Genomic DNA, 22,747 nt, shown 5'->3' on the forward strand with positions numbered 1-22,747 from the left:
AAGGCTGTAAACGGTACACGAGGTGGGTGGGCAGCACCACGCCCGACCGCCTTTGTCGCCGCAGTGGCGATATTTACACACCGCACCAGGCAGTGCCGGATTAAGCTAGTGCGGGGCCTGTAGCATCTGTTATAAAGGGGCCCTAAATAAAAAAAAAACACGTAAAAACTTAATTTTTTACTTGCATAGTAAAGTACTTGCTTTTTTCATTTGCTATACAGCCAGATAATACGAAAAATCGCTAACCTTAAACATCCAATCGTTTATAAAAGTTGAAGGCAGTATAGTACTATAGCAATAGAGCAAGTGCAGAATCACTGAACCGGAATTGATAGCTTGAAAGCATTTAGCGCGGGGCCTTTGAAAGTGCGGGGCCCGTAGCATGTGTAGCTACTTGTGCTACTAGGATAATCCGGCACGGGCACCAGGTACTAATTTGAGGCTGAGTCGACCTAGGAGAAGCCCAGGACCGGATCAGATGTTCGTCGCTGGTGTTAAGCCGTGAGCGGGAAACGAACCCGGGCTGCTGGGTTCGTAGCGCTGCGCGCTAACCACTACACGACCGCTCCCCACGAAACACACACGAAGAATGGAATTGACAAAACGCCCAATCTATTTTATGCATAAAGATTTATTGAATCAAAACAATCTGCACTAGTATACAGCTCTGTACACTGGGCTACAGCACTAACAAACCCATCCGCTTGCCAGCACGTGTGGGCGCACAGCAATTAGAGAAGAGTTGGGGAGAGGGGGGTCCCACGTGAATTCTTGTGCACGTGCCGCCCTTTCGTCAATCCACTGCTGGATGAGGGCCCTCCCCACGCCGTGTGGGTCGTGGAGGTTGACGGACCATTCATCTCCCACGGGACAACGATGGCTCTTTTCTGCGCTGCCCGATGCAACGGACACTTGACATTGCCAGGGCAGGCGAGTTTGTATACAGGTCGAAAACCCTTTTGACGTTTTAAAATGTGGCACGATACAGTACTCGTGTCATGAATCCCGTAAAGATGATGGGCTGAGTTTGACCTCTCGCCGTGATTTCGAAATTGTGATCTTCCTATTTGTGTGTTCGAGTGCTCCAAGGAAGCCGTGTAGAACGACCGTGCAACGATTATGATAAGAAGTCATGTTGTTTATACGTGACCAGCTGTTTATAGACACACCACACTAAAATAATGGGGAAATCGTAGAGCAAACAACATTGTAATTAAACGCCTCTCCACACGTCAACTGCCACCACTCAATGCGCATTGTTTTACATTTCATCACGCTGTCCCGACGTACTGTGTCCCAACAGCCCGGTTCGATTTGCTTACGCGTTGCAATGATGAGCAAGCCAGGGCCATTGATCATGCGAGGGGTCATGAGTGGAGTATCTGTAAATGGATCGCTTCGTACAATCAGACCTCGGGAGGGCCCTGCTATGAGAGAAAACTAAAATTAAGACAAATGAATTTTTTATTTGATCAGGTAAGGCCCACCACTGAGTTTCTATACAGCTCTTTTTCAGAAACGACCTGGCCACAAATGATAGCTCAACTAAGTGGCTTATCGTGTGGAAATTGATTTCGCAGCCAAATACTCTAAAAACGCGTGTTTCTAAATGTGGAGGGAATTACCGGAGAAAAATCCACGTGACCACGGGGAGAGACACGCAAACTCCAAATATACAGCAGGCGTTAGGGTCGCGATCGAACCCACGACCTCCTGTATACCAGACGAGGTGGTTAACATCTCCTAGCCACCGTGGCACCCTTGTTGAGACGTTCAGAAAACCTCGTGTTTCTGAATCCTCGTATTGTGTGTGGGCAGAAATCGGAGTGCTTGGAGACAACCCCACACAGACGAAGTGGATACCCCCACTCCAATGTATTTTTCACTAAATAGGTCAACATTGAGATAACAGTTGTCGCATGGCTAAGGGGGAAAAAACCTGGATAGAGGGAGCAGCCCTGCAACTGCTGGCTCACGTCACTGCTGGCAGAAAGGCCTCCACTGGAGGGAGCTCTAAAGATCCCCCTCTAAGAGGGTGCTTGGTCTACTCTTCCGCACTGGTGAGACAGTCTTGGAACAGGTGGGCATACCCACACTTTACCCCACCACACGTGACCTACCAACTGTGGAGTAACAATTTTTTATACTGCTGGGTGAATGGAGGCGGCGGCGAGCGATTTAAGAAACTTGCACGGCTGTGTCGACTGCCACCCCGGGAGATAGAATCAACCCTGCGACCTCTGTAATGCAAGTCCAGTGCGCGAACCACTACACCGCATCAACGTCCCATTGGCTGGATATAACCTTTCAAAATATATTTCGCCCTTCCCTCACAATCAACAAACTTCTGATGATGCGTGCATGCACACACACACAGAGGAAACGGTGAGATGACTTGCAAAAGCAAGCTGGCCATTGTGTTCCTATACCCTGGCCAGTTTTCAGAACTACTCGGGGGGCATTATGCAACAATCTATATTTCCAAATTCAGCCCATACAGCGATCGCCCGAGTTGCTAGGACATTGTCCGGGCCGCATTGTCACAAGGAAATACTTGCCATATAAGCCAGAAACAAATATTACAATGCTTACGTAGTGTGACCATGTAGAAACACTGTAGATTTTGTATATGTGTGTGTGCGTGTTTATCTGGAGAACAACACGTGTTTCTATTTGCCTGCATACAGCTGCATCGCAACAATGAGACGTGAAAATGTCAGCACGCGTCTCCTGCCGTTTGCCGCGAGCCACACCGCGTGTGCGTCGCGCCCGCAATGACTCTCTTCACACGGCAAGGAGCTCACGGGCGTGGACAGAAGAAAAGCACAAAAATCTGCCAAGCCAATGTTGAACACCAATGACAATGTTCAGTGACGATCCTCAGGCCTCATAATGAAACATAGTCCAAGAAATGCCAAACTAAAACATGCAGTATAATCGGCCAGTAGCTACAGACGATAAAACCCGTAATCAAAACCGATTTCAATGTTTCACGGCAGAACCATCACTCAAACTATGACCTTTGACGGTGTAAGATACGCGGGCAATTTGTCTTCGTGTCTTCCAAATGCTTGTAATGAAGGGTGACTACGTACGGTGCAGAAGAAGAAGTTCAACATAAACACGCACATACGTACGAAGCGATGCAGAACATAATAATACAATATTAGAATTCTGAAAAATCAAGAAGGGGTTGGTCGGCTGCGGCTTTGAATTGGGAGCTTTTATCCAAAGATCGCTGCGTTTGACGTCGACGGTGTTCGATGGCCACCATTTTACGGTCGAACAAAAAACCTTCACCGACACAGTGACCATTTCTATTTTCCTTGTGACAGTAACGCGTGCGACCGGCCAAAGCTATTGCCAATGGCACTGCTTCAAATCAACAGGAGGCCAAAACAGGAACATTCCTACCAAAGTGTATAGAGACAGAACGTTTCGATGTGGTGGTAAATTGAAAATGCGGTGAGGGGAATTGGGGGGGGGGGGGCATTTCAAGAGCTTACCTGTGAATAACTCTCCAACGTCAGATATTGGGGTAATCACTTAAGACCGATTAAAACATTTGGAAAATTATCACGGAAGTTGAATCTGCACAATTGCAAAGAGTGTGATCGATAGTCGACACCGACTGCGCGCTTGAGCCGCTGTTGGTCGAGTGAGACCCGAGTAATATTTCAGGGTGACCTCAGTGGGCCGTGGCTTAGCGGTGCTCATGCTGAGTAAAATACCGGCGATCAAACGGGATGAAAAAAAAACTGTGAAGGCCAAAATGAGCGGCCCAGTTCGTGGGTGCAATGCACTGTAACCCCTCCTTTCAAGAAGCCATCTGCCACGAGCACCAGTCTCCTCCCACTCAATCTATCCCCACCCCCAACTTGATATCCAGCACGAGGGAAAGGTCCATTTTATCTTCCTTTTTTTCAATTTTGGTGTTCACATTGCAACAGAAATCGGGTACAGAGGTATGAATACATGACTAAATTGCTCTTTGGTTCTTTCGGTAAAGTAACGTAGAAAGAAAATAAATTAAGTAATAGAACACGACGTTTCGATTGCAACAAAAGCAATCGTAATCAGGTAAGAATGAATGAGAAAACAAACCTAGTAAACTTAGAAATATAATGCAATACAACACAGAGAGTCGGCTAACACAACAGTCAGCACCCCACCTGGTTGATTACATTCTTCCAAAGATTGCTAAATTTGAGAGACAAAACACAGACACGGAGACACATAGACAGACACAAGCAGAGAGAGACACACAGGGAGAGAGAAAACAAATTATTTTCTTTCTACGTGACTTTACCAAAAGAACCAAAGAGTAATTCCTGCAGTCATGAAAGCTTTAAATAAAGTTTATGACTAAATTGATTTCATAAATGACAGCTATAAACAAATGGTTAAATCAGGGCAAGCCACCATAACAAGCAATGGCTATACCGTCTCAAGACTACCCACACTCCAGACCTTGCGGTCCACCACGGCCCAACCTTCTGACCAATTCGCTCACCAACTACCCAGCTAAATGACCAACCACCTGTCTCACTGGATGACCTCACAGACCCTTAGCCACCGGCACATCCGAGCGACGCCAAGGGCCGTGCCGAGCCAGGCCGTTGCGAGTCAGGAGGTGCAGGTCATTTTTCCACTGCAGTAAACCGAGCCACGCTGCCGACGACATGCGCAATGAACGTGTCGTTAACCCCTCCCTGGCCCTGCTTGGCCCCCAACATAGATTTAGAAGTTGTACGAGGCCCAGCGTTATTATTACAGTTTCCTTCCGCCTCAGCACGGCAAACGGCCAGTGGCAAACCACAACGTGGGCCCCGTGCTGGCTCGGCTCAGATATGGCAGTGGAAAAAGGACGATCGATGACTGGGTGGCTGACTGGCATGCTGGCCGGTTTGCTGGCTTGGCTGTATAAACGACTGACTGCCTGCCTGCCTCGGTTGCCTCACTAGCTGGCCAACCCTCCCGAGTAGCTGGCCGGCTGCGTAGGTAGGTGGGGGGGTGGGTGCTACAGCAGGACGACCGCCGGGCCCTTAGAAGAGCTCCCAGGAGTAGGCGAGGTGCTGGCTCTCCTGCGAGTGGCCGATGGAGTGCAGCACGCCGTGCTCCAGCCACAGGCGCTGCAGGCCGGCCAGACGCTCTGGGCACAGGTGCAGCGGGTTGCCGCGACTGCAAAGACAACGTCAGCTTTGCTGAGTGAATGATTGCCGGGTTGGCGGATATTCATTGTACGGGGTCCTTCCTTGTTCAACGTAAAAACACTCCACAGCCACGATGACGCACGATGGGGTTGCACGCGATTATTTTTCGTGTTGAATAGGGCCCCACCCTTGTAGGCCAGAGCTGTCTCACCAATACGTTACAGCAAGTTGGCAGCATTTGTTTGACAAGCCTGACTGCCGATGAGACCCCTAACTTCAAAAGCGGTCTAGGGTTTGAATTTTTTAAATAAATGTCAGTGTATAACATTGGTCTGGAAGAGCCCCATAGGCTGACTGCACTAAAATGTTTTTATTTTATGTCAAGAGACGAACAATTACCCAGTGTTCGACAAGATTGTATAATGAGTTTTGGAAGAACAGAAACGGGTGTGTTGTTTCCCCATGTGTAGTATGCTGGGCTTATGCTCAGAGATGCGGTGGTCAGTTGGCCCAGATACAACGGATGGCCCTGGTGTGTGGGGTGGGGAGAGTCTCACTGGAGGCCCTGGTCGGTCTCCCCGTAGTCGTCCAGGTAAGGCGCTTCCATGAAGCAGCCACGCGTCCGGTTTGCCAGCAGCAGCACCTGACATTCGCGCACCCTGCGTGGAATGCACGGGCAGCGATGGATGTATATTATACAGAACGCAAGGGACACGTGGGATGGATATACAGGACGCGAGATGACACGTGGGACGGGTGCGCAGGATGCGACGTGGGATGGATGTAAAGTGGCGGTGGTGTTGTGCCGTCGGTGCGGCGGTAGTGCGGTCCGAGTGGTGCCTCCTCACCGCAAGAAGATACCGACGCCGCCGCCGCAGCGCAGCGCGTGCAGCGTGCACGCCCCGACGGTGCGCGAGCCCAGCGTGGTCTGGCAGCACAGCGAGAGCGAGCACAAGCTGGCGCCGCACAGCAGGCACAGCGCCATCGAGCGCGCCGCATCGCCCTCCGCGCCGCCGTTCGGGCAGCTGCAGCGGCACGGGGGTGGGGGGAGGGTTAGAGTCCAGGTCGGGGTCTGAGTTCGTGTTTGGGATTTGTATTAAAGATTTTACGGTTTGGTCATCGTTTGGCTTGGTGTAAGGTCAGAGGTAAAAGTGGTGTTTGCATTAGGGTTGGGTCACGGGCTAGTCTTGATGTTAGGGTCAGGGTTGGTGTTAGGATAGGGTTCTGTTAGTGTTAGGATAAGGTTCAGCTAGGGTTAGTGTTAGTATAAGGGTAGATATGGTATTGGTCTTAGGGGTTAATGTCATGGTTAGGGTTCGTATTAATGTTGAGATTAGTGTTAACGTAGGGGGTTAAGGACGTGGTTTTTGGAAATATCGTGTAACGTATGGTTAGGGTCAAGGTGGCAATGGTGGTGCCCATGCTGTAATAAGTGGCAGCATTTATGTCAGAGGCAGAGTGATGGTAGTAAATGTTGGAGCAAAACTTAGTCAGGTTAGACATTACAGTTAATTTTACTATCATGGATAGAGTTCGTGCTTAGGCTAGAGGTCGTGTGAATATTCAGGTTATTGTGTAAAGTTAACATCAACAACACTGGTCAACACACTTTTTCTGGCATAAGGTATTCCAAGGGTTTCAATGTAATTTTGGGGTGCTGATTCCAAATCTGGCATCAGTTTTTGTCTATCCCATCAGGTTTTTGAGATATCAAATATTGCATTTTCAATAAAAACTGCAGAAGAAAAATATTAAATAAATGTGGATATCTACATAAAATGATATTATAAACACACTATCCTAAAAATACAGCACCATATTTTAACACTAAAGCAGTCACTGACTCGCAACAACTTGCAATCATAAGTGACAGTTAATTTCGGGTAAAATCAATGAAAATGGGGTATGCTGATAGCATAAAAATGATGTGATAGAGCAAATCTGAGATCAGATTTGGAATCAGCACCCTGAAATTAGTCTAAAACAGCTGCAAAAGTCCAGGCCAGAATTTTTTTTTTTGTTGACCAGTGTAATGGGACCAGGGCTAGGGTTAGCGTTGCAGGTCAGGGCGAGTGTTCGGACACTGGCACGTGGCACGGCGGGGCACGTGGCACGACGTGAGGCACACACGTGTAGAGCGAGGTGCGGTTGATGAGCTGGCTGTAATCATCTGGCAGGGACACGAGTCTGTTCTCCTCGCGTGGAAACCTGCAGAGACAAAGATCCCCCGTCGGTCGATTTTGGCCACGCTGACCACGCCGGTCAGTACGGGTTTGTGAAAGTGGGAAGCATAGATGTGGGAGCATAGAATAAAGTACAACGATGCATTATTTCTACTCTTCCTTCTGCCGCCCACCATAACGCCACCAACAGCCGAAAAAACCCATTGTGAACACTGCACTGGAGAATGTATATCATGGGATGGCATGTGATGTTACACTAAAGTTGATTACGCGAATGAGATTGGACACATCTACACGATCCACCAACCCTCGCCTTCAAAGTGTTTCAGGCAAGCGCCGTGACGACGGTGACGACAACGGCGGTGATGAGTGTGGCGAGGGTTACGGTGGCGGCGATGGCGGTGGTGGCAGCGGCGATGCTAGTGCGATGGTCGTGATGAGCACAGGATGGGAAGCCGCTCTCTACGAGTGGACGACTCACGTGACTGCGCTTCTTGCTCCTTTGAGTAGTCGTGTCACCCCCGGAGCCGAGCACCAACTACAGCACACACACACACACGCATATATATAATGATAAAGATCCCCTGTATAGCCTTAACAGACTTTTGAGGCAAGTGCTGTTCGTGAGTAGCACCTATGAAGGCCGGCACGGCACAAGAGGGTAGGTGGCCAGCGCCGCACCCAGCCACGTTTGTGTCCCGTGTGGTGATGTTTACACATCTCATTATGAACTCATTTGAGACTGGGTTGACCGAGGCGAGACCCAGGACCGGTTCAGATGATCATCACTGGTCTTGGCTGTGAGCGGGAATTAACTCGGGTCACCAGGTTCATAGCACAGTGCACTAACCACTGCACTACCACTCCCCTATATACAAAAACAAAGATCCCTTGTATCGCCTTCAAAGACTGTTGGGGCAAGTGCTGTAAGCGATCACCTTACACCTTACAAGCAGCGACAATGAAACCGAGACATAAAGACACACACCCAACAAGACAAAGGCCCCCTGTATTTCCTACATAGACTCTTACGGCAAGTGCTGTTAAGTGAAAATACAGCCACGTATGCGCACGCACACACACATATATATATATATGATGACAGAACATACAAAAACATATTCACACGTGGACACAAGTACAGTGATACCTCGGTTCACGAACTTAATTCGTGAACTGACTCTGGTCGCGAACCGAGGCACATTTTCCCACAGGGTTCAATGTAAATCCGGTTAATCCGTTCTGACCTTTTTTTTTGGTTTTTGAAACACAAAAATATGAAACAAATTACAATACACATTAGTACTGTACAGTATAGTAATGTATAAAGAGAGAACACTAACCTTGCTTAAGATGACTTCAGTAAGCACTCAAACGGGTGAACTGTACAATACAGTAAGTACAGTATTGTACAGTACAGTAGTACAGTACAGTACTGTATGTGCTAAAAAGCACACCAAAAAGCAAAAAGTCACTGAAATTGTCTTCACAGTACTCACAGTACTTCTTTCTGCGTCTCTTCTTCTCTCCACGATCTTCCTACAGGAAGTCACGACCATGTGACAGCCTGGAAATAGCATTAAAATTGCCACGGCTCCTGTTCGTGAACCGAAGCAGAGTTCGTGAACCGGAGCATATTTTTATGAACTTTTCTGTTCGTGAACCGAGTTGTTCGTGAACAGAAGCGTTCGTGAACCGAGGTATCACTGTACCAATACTTACGAGGATACCTTTTTGCCGCCATCAAAATGATGAAAAAATAGGAACAGGCTTTAACCCTTCTGGCAATAAAACAGGTATTAAAATGTTCAAACACCAAATAGACACCTATTGCAAGGCTCCACGTCTGCATTAACCACATGTACTTGTGGCAAAACATGCAAACAAACATGCTCTGATATCTTAACACCTGTTTTATTGCCAGGAAGGCTAAAGCCTGTTCTTATATTTTCACCGTGCACCCTTGTTCAGCCACTTGATATCGTCAAGCGCCGTTTGCGAGCACCTATTTAGACCGGCAAGGCTTCGCGACCCAGGAGATGGGAGGGTCAGCACCGAGCACGCTCGCTCGCTCGCTCGCCCGCCCGCCTCGGTCATCCAACGCTGATGTTGACCACATCGGTCTTTGTTTTGATAACTTTTTGTTGTTTTTATTTGTGCTTTTTTGTTTTGGTGCCATTTCTTCATTTGTTCATTCATTTTTGATTTCGCTTGGTAATCAGGGTGGTTTTCATTCGATTGGTACGTGTGTGTGTGTTGGGCTTCTTTTGCGCCGCACAAAGCCAACCGCGTATATGGGATTTCGTCCTTATATATATATATAATTAATGCATAGCATTGAGGGATCCTGTTGGCATTAATGACGCTACACAAAATTAGAGTATTATTTTTACCGTCGCCATTTTGGGGGGATTTGGACATGGACAGGCCCAGTCCTGATTTTGTTCCGTGAGATGAAGCGGGGTTTAGGGTTCACTACGGAACTCTTTGCACTCAGGAGGAGAATGGAAAGCCGTGTCCGCGAATGGCCCTGACGGATCAAGTCACGGAATCACGTCACTCGATGTTGCTTAAATCCCCAGATCGGGGCTCATCTTGCCGATTGTTGTTGGTGGTTTAAGTTGCGCACCCTACGTTTTTTTCCCGGGCACCAATAGTTTTTTTTCCGGCATGTCATGCCTAATTGTCGCAGTAGGGGTCGACGTTGCTGTGTGTGATTCCAATCGAGTAATTTGCACCATTAGGATGTTTTGGCCAATACCAGTTACATTGTATAACTTTTTTTTAGCTATGCGAGGATACCATATCACCATGAGGAAACCTATGCAGAACAGGGGGGGAGAGAGCATACAAACTCCACACAGAAAATGGACCTGCGCAGGAGGGAATCGATGCAGGCGCCGTGGATCTGGAAGAGCGACGCCAGGTTGGTGGGAAGCGCCAGGTACCGGCAGAGGGTCTCAAACTCCAGCCCGCTGGCTTCTGCGAGCCAAGAGATCGCACGGGAACAAAAATACTCACATTTATACAGCGGTCTAAGCCAGCCGCGGTAGGGTGCACGTATACAAACCCGACAAGTTTGGTCGAAGGGGTTGCGGATCTCGCAGCGATGGGAGCACGTCGCACCTCTTAGCTGCGGGGGCGGTGGACTGTCGTGCAGGAGGCAGAAGAAGGTGGCGGCGCAGCGGAGGAACGGCGCGACGCCCACCCGTATAGAGCGAGCCAGCCGGCTGGCCGGCACGCGCGACGCGTACGCCCTGGCGGCAGACATAACAAAACTCTTTTAGGCCGAGTCGACCTAGTCCAGGTCCGGATACTGATTCTTAACAATTTTTTGAGAGCACAGGCCCAAAGTGCCAAGCAGCCAGTCACAAACAGCATCACTGAAGGTGTACCGTTGTTTCCCGCATATAACCCGTGGGGTAGACCAATTTTTACAAACAAAACAAGACCCTGCGGGGTATATGGAGGTGCGGGCTATCCCAAAAATATGACACGTGTGACATGTCATAACTCGTAAAAAAAAATTCATGGTAGGACTATCCACTGCCGAATAAACCACTCACACTAAAATTTCACATGTTATCACGTTTTAAATGATTCGAATTGTTTGTACAATGAAACGACAATGTTTGAAGTGGGCACACTTTGTTCACCGTAATATTTTCAGTGGCTGTAGGGGGTTTCCAAAATATCAGCTGAGGCTATGGATTGCACAATGGGTAGGGCCTTAACAAGCGTCTACCAGACGCTGAGCACTATACAGTCGCGACCATGAGCTTTGTTTCAAACTTCCAATGGCTTTGTTGCTAGGAGGCAATGGCGTTACCGTAGTGCAGGCGTCAGGGTTGGGATTGAACCCACGATCTCCTGTATATACAGGCGAGGTTTGGATTTGACCAAACCTCACCACTCCGCTCAGTGCGAGTTGGTGAATAACAATTTCATGACGGCAATTGTAACCCTGTAAATAATTAATTACAAATTCCGCCTGCCCGCAGGCGGGTTGTCACGGCCAGCGTGCGTGACGCTGCGGGGCCGGATCGCGCGAGTCGTCGCCGGGGCCCGCCGTCTGGGCAGCCCCGACGTGCGCCACGTAGCAGCAGGGGAGAGGGACTCACCCGGCCGTGACCTGCTGCAGCCGAACGCACAGCTCCTCCACGGCCTGCACCTCCTCCTCACCGTAGCCAACCTCCTCGTCCACCTCCATCGCATCCTCTGCAGCGGTAGCAGGCGGCAACAAACGGCACACGGCAGCATGCGTTACGCTGTATGGAACAAGTACTACGGACCGCACAGTAAAGCCACTGCAGTCTAAACTTTAATGGAGGAAGAACAGGAACACGACACCAACACTCTGTTGAAGCCCTCTCCTCGTGGCCAGCAGCAGGCCTCGACAATGGCTTTGAGCTCCTTGAACATTTCTGTCGTTGGCTACGTACGGTGCGAATGAAGTTCAACATCCGTGTAAACATATATGCGCAAGAATAGAATAAACTATAATGTCACGAAATATATAATTCAGTTTCTTTTGGAGCGCAGGTGTAGGCAGCGGTGAAGCTGCGGCGGCCGGAGACGGGATCTCACCCGTCGTTGGCGTCGGGGCAACGGTAGCGGCCGTGAGCAGCACCTGCAGCACGTGCGCCATGGTGACGAGCGTGACGAGGTGGAGCTCGTTGAGGGAGGCGGCGACGGGGGAGGGGCGCAGGGGGGCGCCCTCCTCGTGGTAGAGTGCCGGGAAGGCGAGCGCGGCGCACAGCTGCTCAGCGCGCACGGCACGGCACAGCGAACGCGCGCTCATTTCGCATTTATCGCTCGCTCAGGCGTTGCACGCGTGTCTGTGCTCCCAGATTGGAATGGCGACCCGTTGGCATCGCGTTACGGGAAAGAAGAAAAATGACGATGCAGTGGGCGGCGGTAGTGGCGTGCGGCGTATCGGAAAAGAGCTATGGAAAAATAACAGCGTTGACAGCATGCAACTGGGGCACAGCGCAGGAATCCGTGGAACACATCGTGAGTCTCCGGGTCTTCGTGCAAGTCTGTGGGTATCCGTGTGAATTTGTGGGTCTCCGTGCAAGTCTGTGGGTATCCGTGTGAGTCTGTGGGTCTCCGTGCAAGTGTGTGCATCATCGTGAAAGTCTGTGGGTCTCTATGTGAACGCTTGTCTACTGCGAGCGATCTCCGAGTGCACAATTGGTATTCCCTTGTTGTCCACCGAAGCCAAGCAGCTGGATTTCCAACCGAGGCATACATTTATAATTGCCGCCAAATCCATATCCGCACACGTGCAGAACATGCACACTCACCAGTAGGTGGGTCAAATCGACGTCCAGTAGACACGGGGAATCTTCCCCCTGCGGATCCGGGATGAGAACTGGTGGCAGGGCAGGGATGGAGGGCATAGGTGGGGAGGGGGGATGGAGGCACACGACAATGTATTGATTGAAACTCGCTTGGAAATCGCCCACGCCGCACTTAGCCATTGCTGGTGTCTCTTCGCCAGAGAGCTGTGTAGCACCGAATAACGAAAACCAACTCTTACGCTCGCAATGCAATCGTGTTCTCCTATAACGCGGTAGTTGCATTCCTGAAGAACACCGCGTTATGGAAAAATTGCGTTATAATAAATAATATAAGGGTAAAGCACAGTCCACGATAACACGTGGGATGCATACACAGGCCGAACAAAGACTGAGGCGCATGTGTAGCGTCTCGAAGCATCCAGCAGCATCCCGCCTTGTGTGATGCTGAAGCAGCCGTGCAACCGCTTATTCCTACTCGCGTTATATCCAATTCGCATCCGCGTGACAAAAAATGTGTTCCCTAATACATTCATCGCATTATATCCAACGCGCATTATGAAAACAACACGCGGCGTTATGGGAGAACGGACCGTACACGCAGCGAGTCGCCAGTGCACTAATGGATTGTTTTCCGTTGTACACGCGCATTTCCTGTAAATTATAACGACCGGTGATCAAATGAGTGGGAACATGTCTCAATCGCATCACACTTTGGCATCCATGCACGGTTGAGTCTGGACAGTGCTTGCATGAGTGACCGCTGTGCATGAAGCAGGTTGCTACAGGCCGCTGCGTGGCTGCATTGTTAGAGTATTGAGCGGGGTATTCCATTGTTATACTGTGCAATGCTCCAACGTCTATGCTCCCCATCTTTGCCGTACCAGCACTAACCATCGTGGTGAAGTATGGTCAATAACCCCCACGACCAATATGGCATGGGGTACTCCTCATCCAGTGGAGGCTTGACAAAAGAGCCGGGCGTGTGCATGTGTGCACGCTGATGATACGCCGAGCCAATAGCGAGAATGAGATTTTGCAAACTAGACATACAAATTACGAAACATTACTCATCAAATCGAAGGGCTGATGAATCATTTCACACCCGCAATAAACGTGGACTAGGTTAACAGTGCTTGGATGGTATGGGTTACAGAGGGATGATAAACAATCGCAAAAGATGATTGCATCGTCACTGACGAGTCGCGCGTGACACACACACATCACAAATGAGACGTTTGAATTATATTCATGGGTGGAGGGGTTGTGAAGAGACGGGTGAAGAGATGGTGAGCAAGTTGCGGCTGTAGAAGGTGGCAAAGTCATCACGCGTGGTAGTCGTTGTTACTGGAATGTCGTACATGTGTGTGTGGGGACAGCTGCGCTACGAACCCGGCGACCTGAGTCCGATTCCCTGCTCATGGCCAACACCAGTGTCGAATATCTGAACCGGTCCTGGGCCTTCCTTAAGTTGACTCAGCCTTAATAAGAGAGTACCTGGTGCGGCGGTGTGTAATCATTGCCACTGGGGAGACGAAAGGCAGCCGGGGGTGGGGTTGGCCAATGCCGGTCTTCATGGGTGCTACTCGCGAACAGAACTCGCCCCAAAATTCTGCTTAAGGCTACAAAGGGGACCTTCATCTTTGTAGCGTTTGTGTGCTCACCACTGAAGAGACGCAGGACGTGCCCTTGTACCACTTCCGCGGACGACACCATGCTGTACTGCGCCTCGGCCAGTCGCACGAGCGAGCGCAGGCATTCCACCTGCGCAGAAGAGCACGTGACACACACCCCGAGTCAGTGTGCACGGAGAGATCTGAACACAACGCCACTGGACGATCGACTTGCGGGGTCAAAATAGGAGCTCGGTGCACAAGCGCAGTGGGAACGTCGCCGACATTCAAACGGTGAACGGTGGCTGCTGCGTGCATGTGTCAATGCGTGGATGTCCGTTGTGCGGAGCGGTGGCACAATGGGTAGCTCACTACGCGAGGAACTCTGCGACCTGAGTTCTAGACCCCGCTCACAGCCAACATCAGTGATGAATATCTGAACTAGTTCTGGACCTCCCCTAGGTCGACTCTGCCTTCAAATCAGTACGTGATATGGTGTGTAAATGTCACCACTCAGGAGAAGAAAGGCAGCCGGGTGTGGTGTTGGGCACCCACCCCCTCGTGTGCTGTGTTGGCCTTCATAGGTGCTCACTAACAGCACTTGCCCCAACAGTCTGTGTAGACTACAGGGGATATCTCTCTCTTTTTGTGCGGCGAGTAGGAAGGAGGGGGACCTGGACGTACCTGGCGGCTGGGCAGGGAGCCGAAGAGAGGCTTCATATCCGCTCTCAAGTTGGATTCTGTGGAACATCATTCAGGACAGCTTGTGGTGAGATCGAGTTGCTGCGAGGGTGATTAAATCAGGGGCGGAGAACCGATGGACCGGCAGGCTTGATACGGCACACGACTTCATTTCATGCAGCCTGCGGGCCTATCACTTCCATTCGGCCCCTCAAGCAATATTCGTCCGTGACCGTAAACTCCTTAGTCTCGCTAATCGGGTACTAAAGGGGAGTACAATCGACCTGCCAACCGTGTGTTTATAATTGTAACGCGGTCGTCACTTCTGCCACTTCAAGGCCCTCTCGAGCATTTACCGACGTCTGCGTTCGTGTGTTGTCCGCCTACATTGTATTTATGTATAACTTATTTCGTACCAAACATAGCCCAGCCGTGCTATTCGGACCTCAGTCAGGCAGAAACAATGCCAAAGCTCGATTACACGAGTACGATTCCTGTCTGCAGGTAACATCAGTGTGTCTGAACCTGTTTTGGGCCTCACCTAGGTCGACTCGGCCACAAATGGATACCTGCTGCAGCGGGTACTCAACAGGAATGGGTAGACAAAGGTGGGTCAGGTATGGTGCTGGCCACACCACACTCTTGTGCTGGCTCTGTGCTGGCTAATGGCACTTGCTACACAGGGGAACTTTGTCTTTGTTTCGGGCTGGGTCAAGTGCAGGAGATGGTAGTGGTGAAGATGCAGGTGATGTGACCGCACCCAGCGCCATGATGGTGAAGGCGCACGTGTGCCAGGCGAGCGTCGGCACGCGCGGGTCCTGGTCGTTGGGGTGTGCCGACACAGAGGCGCGGTACAGCGCCATGGAGAAGGTCTGCACCATCCCGCACAGGCTCTCCGAGTACTGGGGCCTGTGCACACGGCACAGACAATAACAGCGGCGACGGTTCGTCATTCGAGTCGATCAATTGAAAAAATAAATGAAATCTATCTTCTGCGCTCGATTACTCGGGCTTCTTTAAAAATGGTGGGTGCCCCGACCTCCTTCCTCCACCGAAGGTGGGAAACCCCCTCCAAGCCACTCCCCCAGTGTGACGTGGCTGATGATGTCACTAAACCATGCTGATGACCTCCAATCCACTTGCACACGTGAGAACAGAGGTGAGACTTTTTCCCCCAAACTTTGTTCGTGTAATCTGTTTAGCTGTGTAATCGCACTGATAAAAATAATCGGAGTGTAATTGGTTGCTTAAATAATCACAGAGAGGCCAAACGATAAAAAAAACAGAGTCCACAAATACCGCTGCTAAGCAATTAGTGAACAATTGACCTATTACGATCGGTTTGCATAATGAAACCAGTCTCTGCTGATGAGACCCTGGTTCGAAATTCAGTTTTGCATGCTTAAATAAATGCAGCGCGATAACATTGGTGTGCAAAGCTAATGGGCTAATAGACTAAAATATCCTTTAAGTTACATGTGGCCGGCAAGCTAGGTGGCTGCGTCTCTCAATCAGAATAAAAATCCTAGCGAACACATTCCCTGGGTGCGTGCACAAATCAGTTCTGTGCGAGCCATACATGGGCCGGACTCCGTAGTTGAGGATGGAGCGGAACCCTTCTGGGAGACTCGCGGGGGGCTGCGGAGCTTGGACGTCCCCTTTGTCCTCCAGATTGTCTGAAATAACAACGGAGGACACGCAAGGATCATGCGACGGATCGCGCGACCCCCCTGCACCGCCCGTCCGTTCTCGGGCGTCATTAACGCGCGATAATAACGCACCGGGCACGCGTCCGTAGGCCGCAATGAGATGCAACGTGTGGACCTTCATAGGCCGAACAGACGTTGCCTCATCGCTTGGCCGCATTGGCTATATAACAAGGGGTGGCAACTTATCTTGACCCTATAAGCCGAATCTTCACACGGCCGAGAGTCATAAGACGCACACACAGTGACCGCCGGTTCGCTCGCGCTGGTTTGCTGTGGAGATTCGAATTTAGAAATCTGTGGGAGCGCCCCATGAGTACCTGGGTCTGGCTCCGCAGGCAAAGGCAAGTGCCCCGAGCCTCCACCGCTTCCACAGATTTTTTTTTTCTTTTTCACATCAAGCTAAGATTGAAAAGTTACAAATCAGCCGAGATGAGTCTCTACAGAGCAGCAATTGAACTGCTTTAGAGCCGCATGCTCTAAAGCCACCCCTGGTCTATAAGGCTACGGCGCTTGGGCTTTAAGGCCAGTGTGTGTCTGTGTAGCTTGTTGTGGATAATTTGCCTGGTTTTCTGTTCAGCAGCTGCCGCAGCCCAGCGATGCGCAGGCACACCACCTCCAGCCAGCGTGACAGCGTCAGCTGCTCAACCAAAGCCTCCACCTCCTCCCTGCTCACACACACACACGCACACACACAGCACTGCCGGTTTATTTTGTCCCACAATTGAATTACAAATCTGCAATCGACATCACGCCATGAGAGATGCAATTCATTCTGAAATCTCACAGTGGGCGTTGCACGAACAAAGAATGGTTCAAGGAGAAGGCACACAACTAGTGCAAGTTCTCGCTTTGATTTTCAGGAAAATGTTTCTTTGTCACTGCAGCGCAGAGCTGACAAAAGGCTTTTGGAGGCCTAGGCCAAGTTACCAAGCTACCAGACAAGGCTCCACTGCTGAGGCCTCTGGAAATCGAAGGCCCGGGGGGCACAGAGCCCCCATCGGTAGGGGACCACCTCCACCCTCTCTATGGCCTCACTACACACAGCGCCAGTCGTCCCACCCCCCATCGTCGCACGCACCCGGAGGGTGGCAGCTGGTGGGAGCTGCACGGTGCGGGCAGCACCGGCACCACGGCGTTGCTGATGCCCTCGCAGAGCGGACACAGGAACTCGCCCGTCTCCGTGTCCATGGGCATGCGCTGGCGGAACTGGCGCCGCTCGCGCACCTGCGTCGGCTCGTAGTACCTGTCAAGACAAGCATGCGCACGCGCAGACAATGACACTGATGATTTGATTCAGGCCTTCTGAAAGGCTCTTATAATTGAGTAGACGGACAAAGAGAATGCCGAGCTTTTATAACGAATTACTATTTTTCTTATTTTCCTTTCACCCCCACCCCTCATTAGAGAGCAGCAGTTGCCTACAGAAAATTCTCTGTCATGTATTCATTTTATACACCTGCTCGATTTTAGGGTTCCCTCCACTCTCCTTTCCCGAGCTGTTACAACAACAAGAAATGCGTTCATCTCGTATCAATCACAACCGTGACCGTGCCGTCTGTTGCTGGGAGCTTCACCGTTTTGGGCCTTCGGGCCTGTGCGCCACAAACTGCGTCTCAATAAAATCAAATGAAAATCAAATGCGAGCATCCTAATTCTCTAGGATACTTTGTGAGCGCTCGTTCGAAAGGTGAAACACGAGAATCAAAAGCAACGCACGTCGCACCGCCGTGTGCAAAGACGAGAGCCTTTAACCAGGGCCCATTGCCCAAGTGTGAAAAATCAGATTTATATAATTTTCTTACACATATATTTAGTGACTTGCTTATCTTTTTCTCTAATTTGCACTATTATTGTATCGTTTGCTGTTGTAATTTGCTGACCTGCCCATACTAAACATCTGTGAAATTATAGAGGTTTTTGGGTTAGATCGCGTAAATATAAAAATGTGTCGTTAAAACCCGCCACCACCCGACACAGCCAACTAGTAATGGTTGTCACGTAAACAGAACGTGGCCAATTCGTCACTAGTACAGCACCACCGGTGTGTTGGAGAGCCAAGCCACAACATTCACAAACTGAGTAAGACGTTTCGCCAGTAATTACAACTGGCTTCATCAGGCGACAGCCAGATTTGTGGTGGCGGGTTTTACGCCATCTAACCCAAAAAACCTCTATTATGGATGACATTGGTCGCGAAAGCCTACGTGTTAAAGAGCTTCATAGCTCATCGGATTCCTCCTGAAGTCTAAATAAAGATTCTGATTCTGGATCAACAACACGGACATTGATGAAGAGGATGGAGTCAAAGATCAAAAGTGTGCAGAGAAGCACAAAGGGAAGCATGCTTAAGATTTCAATTGAGACAGACAGAGGAGCACACACAGCAGAGAACAGGCACAGGTGAGACACAATTGTAAGCATTAACAAGTGGACACATCGCTAGAAGGGATGACGGCCAGTCGGCAAGAATTACAACGCAGTGGCAGCGGAGATGGAATGATGAGATTCTCTCCTGCCGGCTGGATTGTTGCATCGTGGAAGCGTGGAGGATGGCGGCGACTCGGGGAGGTCTGCATTTAGCAGTGGATTGATCATTCCCGATGATGATGATGATGACTGGTGATAGAAGGGTGACGTTACATACCTCTGCCAGCAGTGCGCGTGCATGACATGGCCACAGCTGCCACTGTGGACGCCCACAGGAAGGCCAGCAGTCACCAACAGGGGGTCAAACTTGTCTGTGGATGGCAAAGAGTAGGGTTGCACAGAGAAACACAATGAATGCACTTATGCGAGTGAGTGCGTGGTGCAGCGTGTACGCATCAGGAGCAGCCGGCACGTGTGGCACTCGGTCCCACCAACTCGAGTGCCATACCTGACTTGATGACACTGACAGCACTTGCCCCAATATTCTGGAGGGCTAAACAAGGGGACCTTTGTGCGTGTATGTTCACGTGTGTACATGTCACAGTCGTGGTGCAGCGGTTAGCGCGCTGCATTCGAACGCGGCGACCCAGGTTCGATATTCCCGCTCATAGCCAACACCAGGGACAATATATCTGAACCGGTCTTGGGCCTCCCCTAGGTCGACTCAGCCTCAAATAAGTACCTGGTGCAGGGTGTAAACATCGCCACTACGGAGACAAAGGCGGCCGGGTGTGGTGCTGACCACCCACCCCCCCCCCCCTCATGTGCCCTGCTGGCCTTCATAGGTGCTCACTAACAGCACTTGCCCCAACAGTCTGTTCAGACTATACAGGGAACTTAGTCTTTGTACTGTAATTGGAACAATCCATCCCCCTAACTCTCGGCCCCTGGCGATTCGATTATCGCAATTAAAGGTCGCAATTCGATTCAAGAACGGATGTTTTTGTTTACATTCAAGTGCATGGTAGCATCTCTGGATTACATACAACGCATAAGAATCAAAAGACACGTTCATTATTGTACGAGCGATTCGATGCATCCACTGTGACCTCAGGAACCACGGTAGCCACTCTATACTAGACGACTACTATTTTGAGTTTACCAGGTAAGGCCCACTGTAGCTCTTTTTCAAAATGCAAGTTGATTCTAAATGTGGAGGGAAGAACCAGAGGCGAAGAAAAATCCATGCAACCACAGGGAGAGAGAACAAGCAAACTCCAAAAATACAGACTGTCAGGGTCAGCGTTGAACCCATGACCTCCTGTATACCAGGTGAGGTAGTTAACATCCTGTATACCAGGTGAGGTAGTTAACTCAAAACGCCGACGAGAGCTCACGATCGCCCCAGAGAGTTGAGCCTCACCGGGTTCTGCATCTGCCGCGGTCAACGGCGGCGCCGCCGGGTCGCCTGTGGCATGCGGGCGAGCCAGCACGGTGGAGTGCTGCACCAGCGCGGCGAGCACCATGGCGGCGCCGTCGGCACGCACCTCCTGTTCCTCTTGGCACAGGATGCAGCTGAGGACGCGGCGCTCAGCGGGGCGGCTGGCCCGGCGTGGCCCCACGCACACGCCGCCGGGCTCCGCGGTGGCGCCATCGCAGCCGCTGCTTCCGCCGCCGAACTCCGAGCTGCGAGTGCGGCCGGCAAGGGAGAGGAGGGCATGAAGAGGGCCCACGCGCGCCGGTGTGAGATGCGGCACGCACATAGATCGGCACGCACACAGATCGGCACGCACACAGATCGGCACGCACACAGATCGGCACGCACACAGATACGCACGCAGCAAGACACGCACACAGATACACACGCACACAGATACGCACACAGATACGCACACAGATACGCACACAGATAAGCATGCACACAGATACGCACGCACACAGATCAGCACGCACACAGATCGGCATGCAGAAAGACACGCACACACCAGCTTGAGGGCATGCACTGACGGGAGGTACGCAACTCAGAATCTTCATTCATACTGAAGGAATCCGATAAGCTCAAAAGGTCGTTTTGACAGATGCCCAGTAGACTGCCTTCACCCTCTTTTTTTCCTCCTGATGACGATCGCTTGTTGTTGTGATCGAAACGTCATAGTTTTTTGTTATTTTCTTTCAACCTAACTACGTGACTTTACCGAAAGACCCAAATAATAATATGCCTTCACCACTCAAGCAATCACAACCGGACCCAACAAAAAAAGCCAATCAGTTTAACCAAACCCCAGCCGTAGCCGTAGCCCTTAACCAAACGAGCTGACCAGACACCAACTCACAATGGCCAACCAGACACCCAGCGCTAGCTATAACCACGACCACACTATCCAAATGGATTTTACCCTCATTAAATCTCCAGACCAACCTGGTAAACAAGACCCTAACTCCGAGCACCACCTCTAATAATGATTAAACTTACCCCAATCTAGATTTTAAGTTTTCGTGACTGCAGGGATCCATACTCTTTGGTTCTTTCAGTAAAGTCACGTAGGTACATCAGGTGGGACAACCACAGCAAAAAACAATTGCTGTGGTTGTCCCACCTGATGACAGATGCTTGTGTTGCGCCCGAAACGTCGTGATTTTATTTATTTTATACCTACCTGACTTTACTGAAAGAACCAAAGAGTATAAACTTACCCCATTTGTCCTTTGCGTGTCACTTTGGGGCTACATTAAAATCTTACTGAAACAGCCATAAAATGCATCGTCGCCTTGTCGATTTACCCCATTGCTGGTGACCGAGATATTGCCAGCCAACTCTCGCCAAACAATACCATGAAGAGGAAGACACTTGACCACCGCGTACGAAAACACCGCACGAGCCCCGGGTGTTCATCGCCGCACCGTCGCAAAGCACCCGGTGATCTCCACGTTGCCAGCAGTCACAGAAGTGCCACAACAAAAAACTCAACAGGCTCTGGTCATATTAGCCTCATAGACTGCCTGATCTCGTCAAGGAGCATAAACCATCATGCGAACTCCGGTCATCCTCGCAGCGGCTTTTGACTGGCCATCGAACAAAGACGGTCACTGCATCGCGCGCTTTCAGGTATGCTTCTGCGGCCATCTTGAATGCTCTCCCTTACGAAGCCACTGGAGCTATGCACTTTTAAATCGTCTAAATTGAAAAAGTTTTTTGTGTTTAGTTTGTTCTTCCCCCGTACCTCCGATTAGTACAATGCGAAAGAAGTTCAATATACATACGTACAATAACATCGCCCTAAAGAGAACAAAGTATACACCGGGTGATGTTTCAGACAAGGGCCCGTCTACGATGGCCCATCCGTGATGAAGAGCCGTCACACAAGGTGGTGCACTACCCACCTGCTGTCGGTTTCCGTCGACCCCTGCGCCGCGGCCGCCCCCCCAGCCTGCTCGAAGAGCGCGCGGTTCTCCTCCATGAAACTGCGCTGCATCGCCGACATCTGCGCCATGATCTTCTCGCGCCGCTTGCGCGCAGCCTCCGCCTTGCGCTTGCGCTCCTGCTTGTCGCGCTCACCCGCGTCCTACCCGACACGCGCAATGACAACGCTGCCGTCGCCGTGTGTGGAGTGCGCGCGATCACCCAGGACGGCACGGTGCCGCCTGCACGTGCCACCGGCTTCGTCTATACCCAACACCCCCCCCACCGAGGTTCATCACCAGGCCACCGTTGCTTGCTTTCAGTTAAAAATTTTATTTCGA

General features: G+C 50.6%; 1 protein-coding gene across 2 annotated transcripts in view; it reads right to left on the reverse strand.

Annotated features, from left to right (window-relative positions):
• Positions 1 to 613: 613 nt before the first annotated feature.
• LOC133352666 (E3 ubiquitin-protein ligase UBR2-like) overlaps positions 614 to 22,747 on the reverse strand; it is a 53,734-nt gene continuing 31,600 nt past the window's right edge. The window contains exons 29-47 of one of the 2 annotated variants that reach the window (XM_061568446.1): positions 22,388 to 22,569; positions 20,430 to 20,692; positions 19,284 to 19,377; positions 17,718 to 17,882; positions 17,201 to 17,304; positions 16,510 to 16,606; positions 15,691 to 15,839; positions 14,934 to 14,989; positions 14,301 to 14,400; positions 12,643 to 12,710; positions 11,924 to 12,095; positions 11,458 to 11,554; positions 10,463 to 10,593; positions 10,210 to 10,315; positions 7,818 to 7,874; positions 7,284 to 7,361; positions 6,002 to 6,178; positions 5,711 to 5,812; positions 614 to 5,181 (exon numbers count right to left, since the gene is read on the reverse strand). In XM_061568446.1, coding sequence (XP_061424430.1) covers positions 5,046 to 5,181; positions 5,711 to 5,812; positions 6,002 to 6,178; positions 7,284 to 7,361; positions 7,818 to 7,874; positions 10,210 to 10,315; positions 10,463 to 10,593; positions 11,458 to 11,554; positions 11,924 to 12,095; positions 12,643 to 12,710; positions 14,301 to 14,400; positions 14,934 to 14,989; positions 15,691 to 15,839; positions 16,510 to 16,606; positions 17,201 to 17,304; positions 17,718 to 17,882; positions 19,284 to 19,377; positions 20,430 to 20,692; positions 22,388 to 22,569 — 2,334 coding nt within the window. In that variant the 3' untranslated portion in view covers positions 614 to 5,045. Of the gene's footprint in view, positions 5,182 to 5,710; positions 5,813 to 6,001; positions 6,179 to 7,283; positions 7,362 to 7,817; positions 7,875 to 10,209; positions 10,319 to 10,462; positions 10,594 to 11,457; positions 11,555 to 11,923; positions 12,096 to 12,642; positions 12,711 to 14,300; positions 14,401 to 14,933; positions 14,990 to 15,690; positions 15,840 to 16,509; positions 16,607 to 17,200; positions 17,305 to 17,717; positions 17,883 to 19,283; positions 19,378 to 20,429; positions 20,693 to 22,387; positions 22,570 to 22,747 lie in introns of both variants that reach the window. The other variant, XM_061568444.1, reaches the window with a different exon arrangement.

The sequence above is a fragment of the Lethenteron reissneri genome, chromosome 41 (assembly GCF_015708825.2).
Source record: "Lethenteron reissneri isolate LAM-NWPU_2019-01 chromosome 41, ASM1570882v1, whole genome shotgun sequence".
NCBI classification, from domain to species: Eukaryota; Metazoa; Chordata; class Hyperoartia; order Petromyzontiformes; family Petromyzontidae; genus Lethenteron; species Lethenteron reissneri.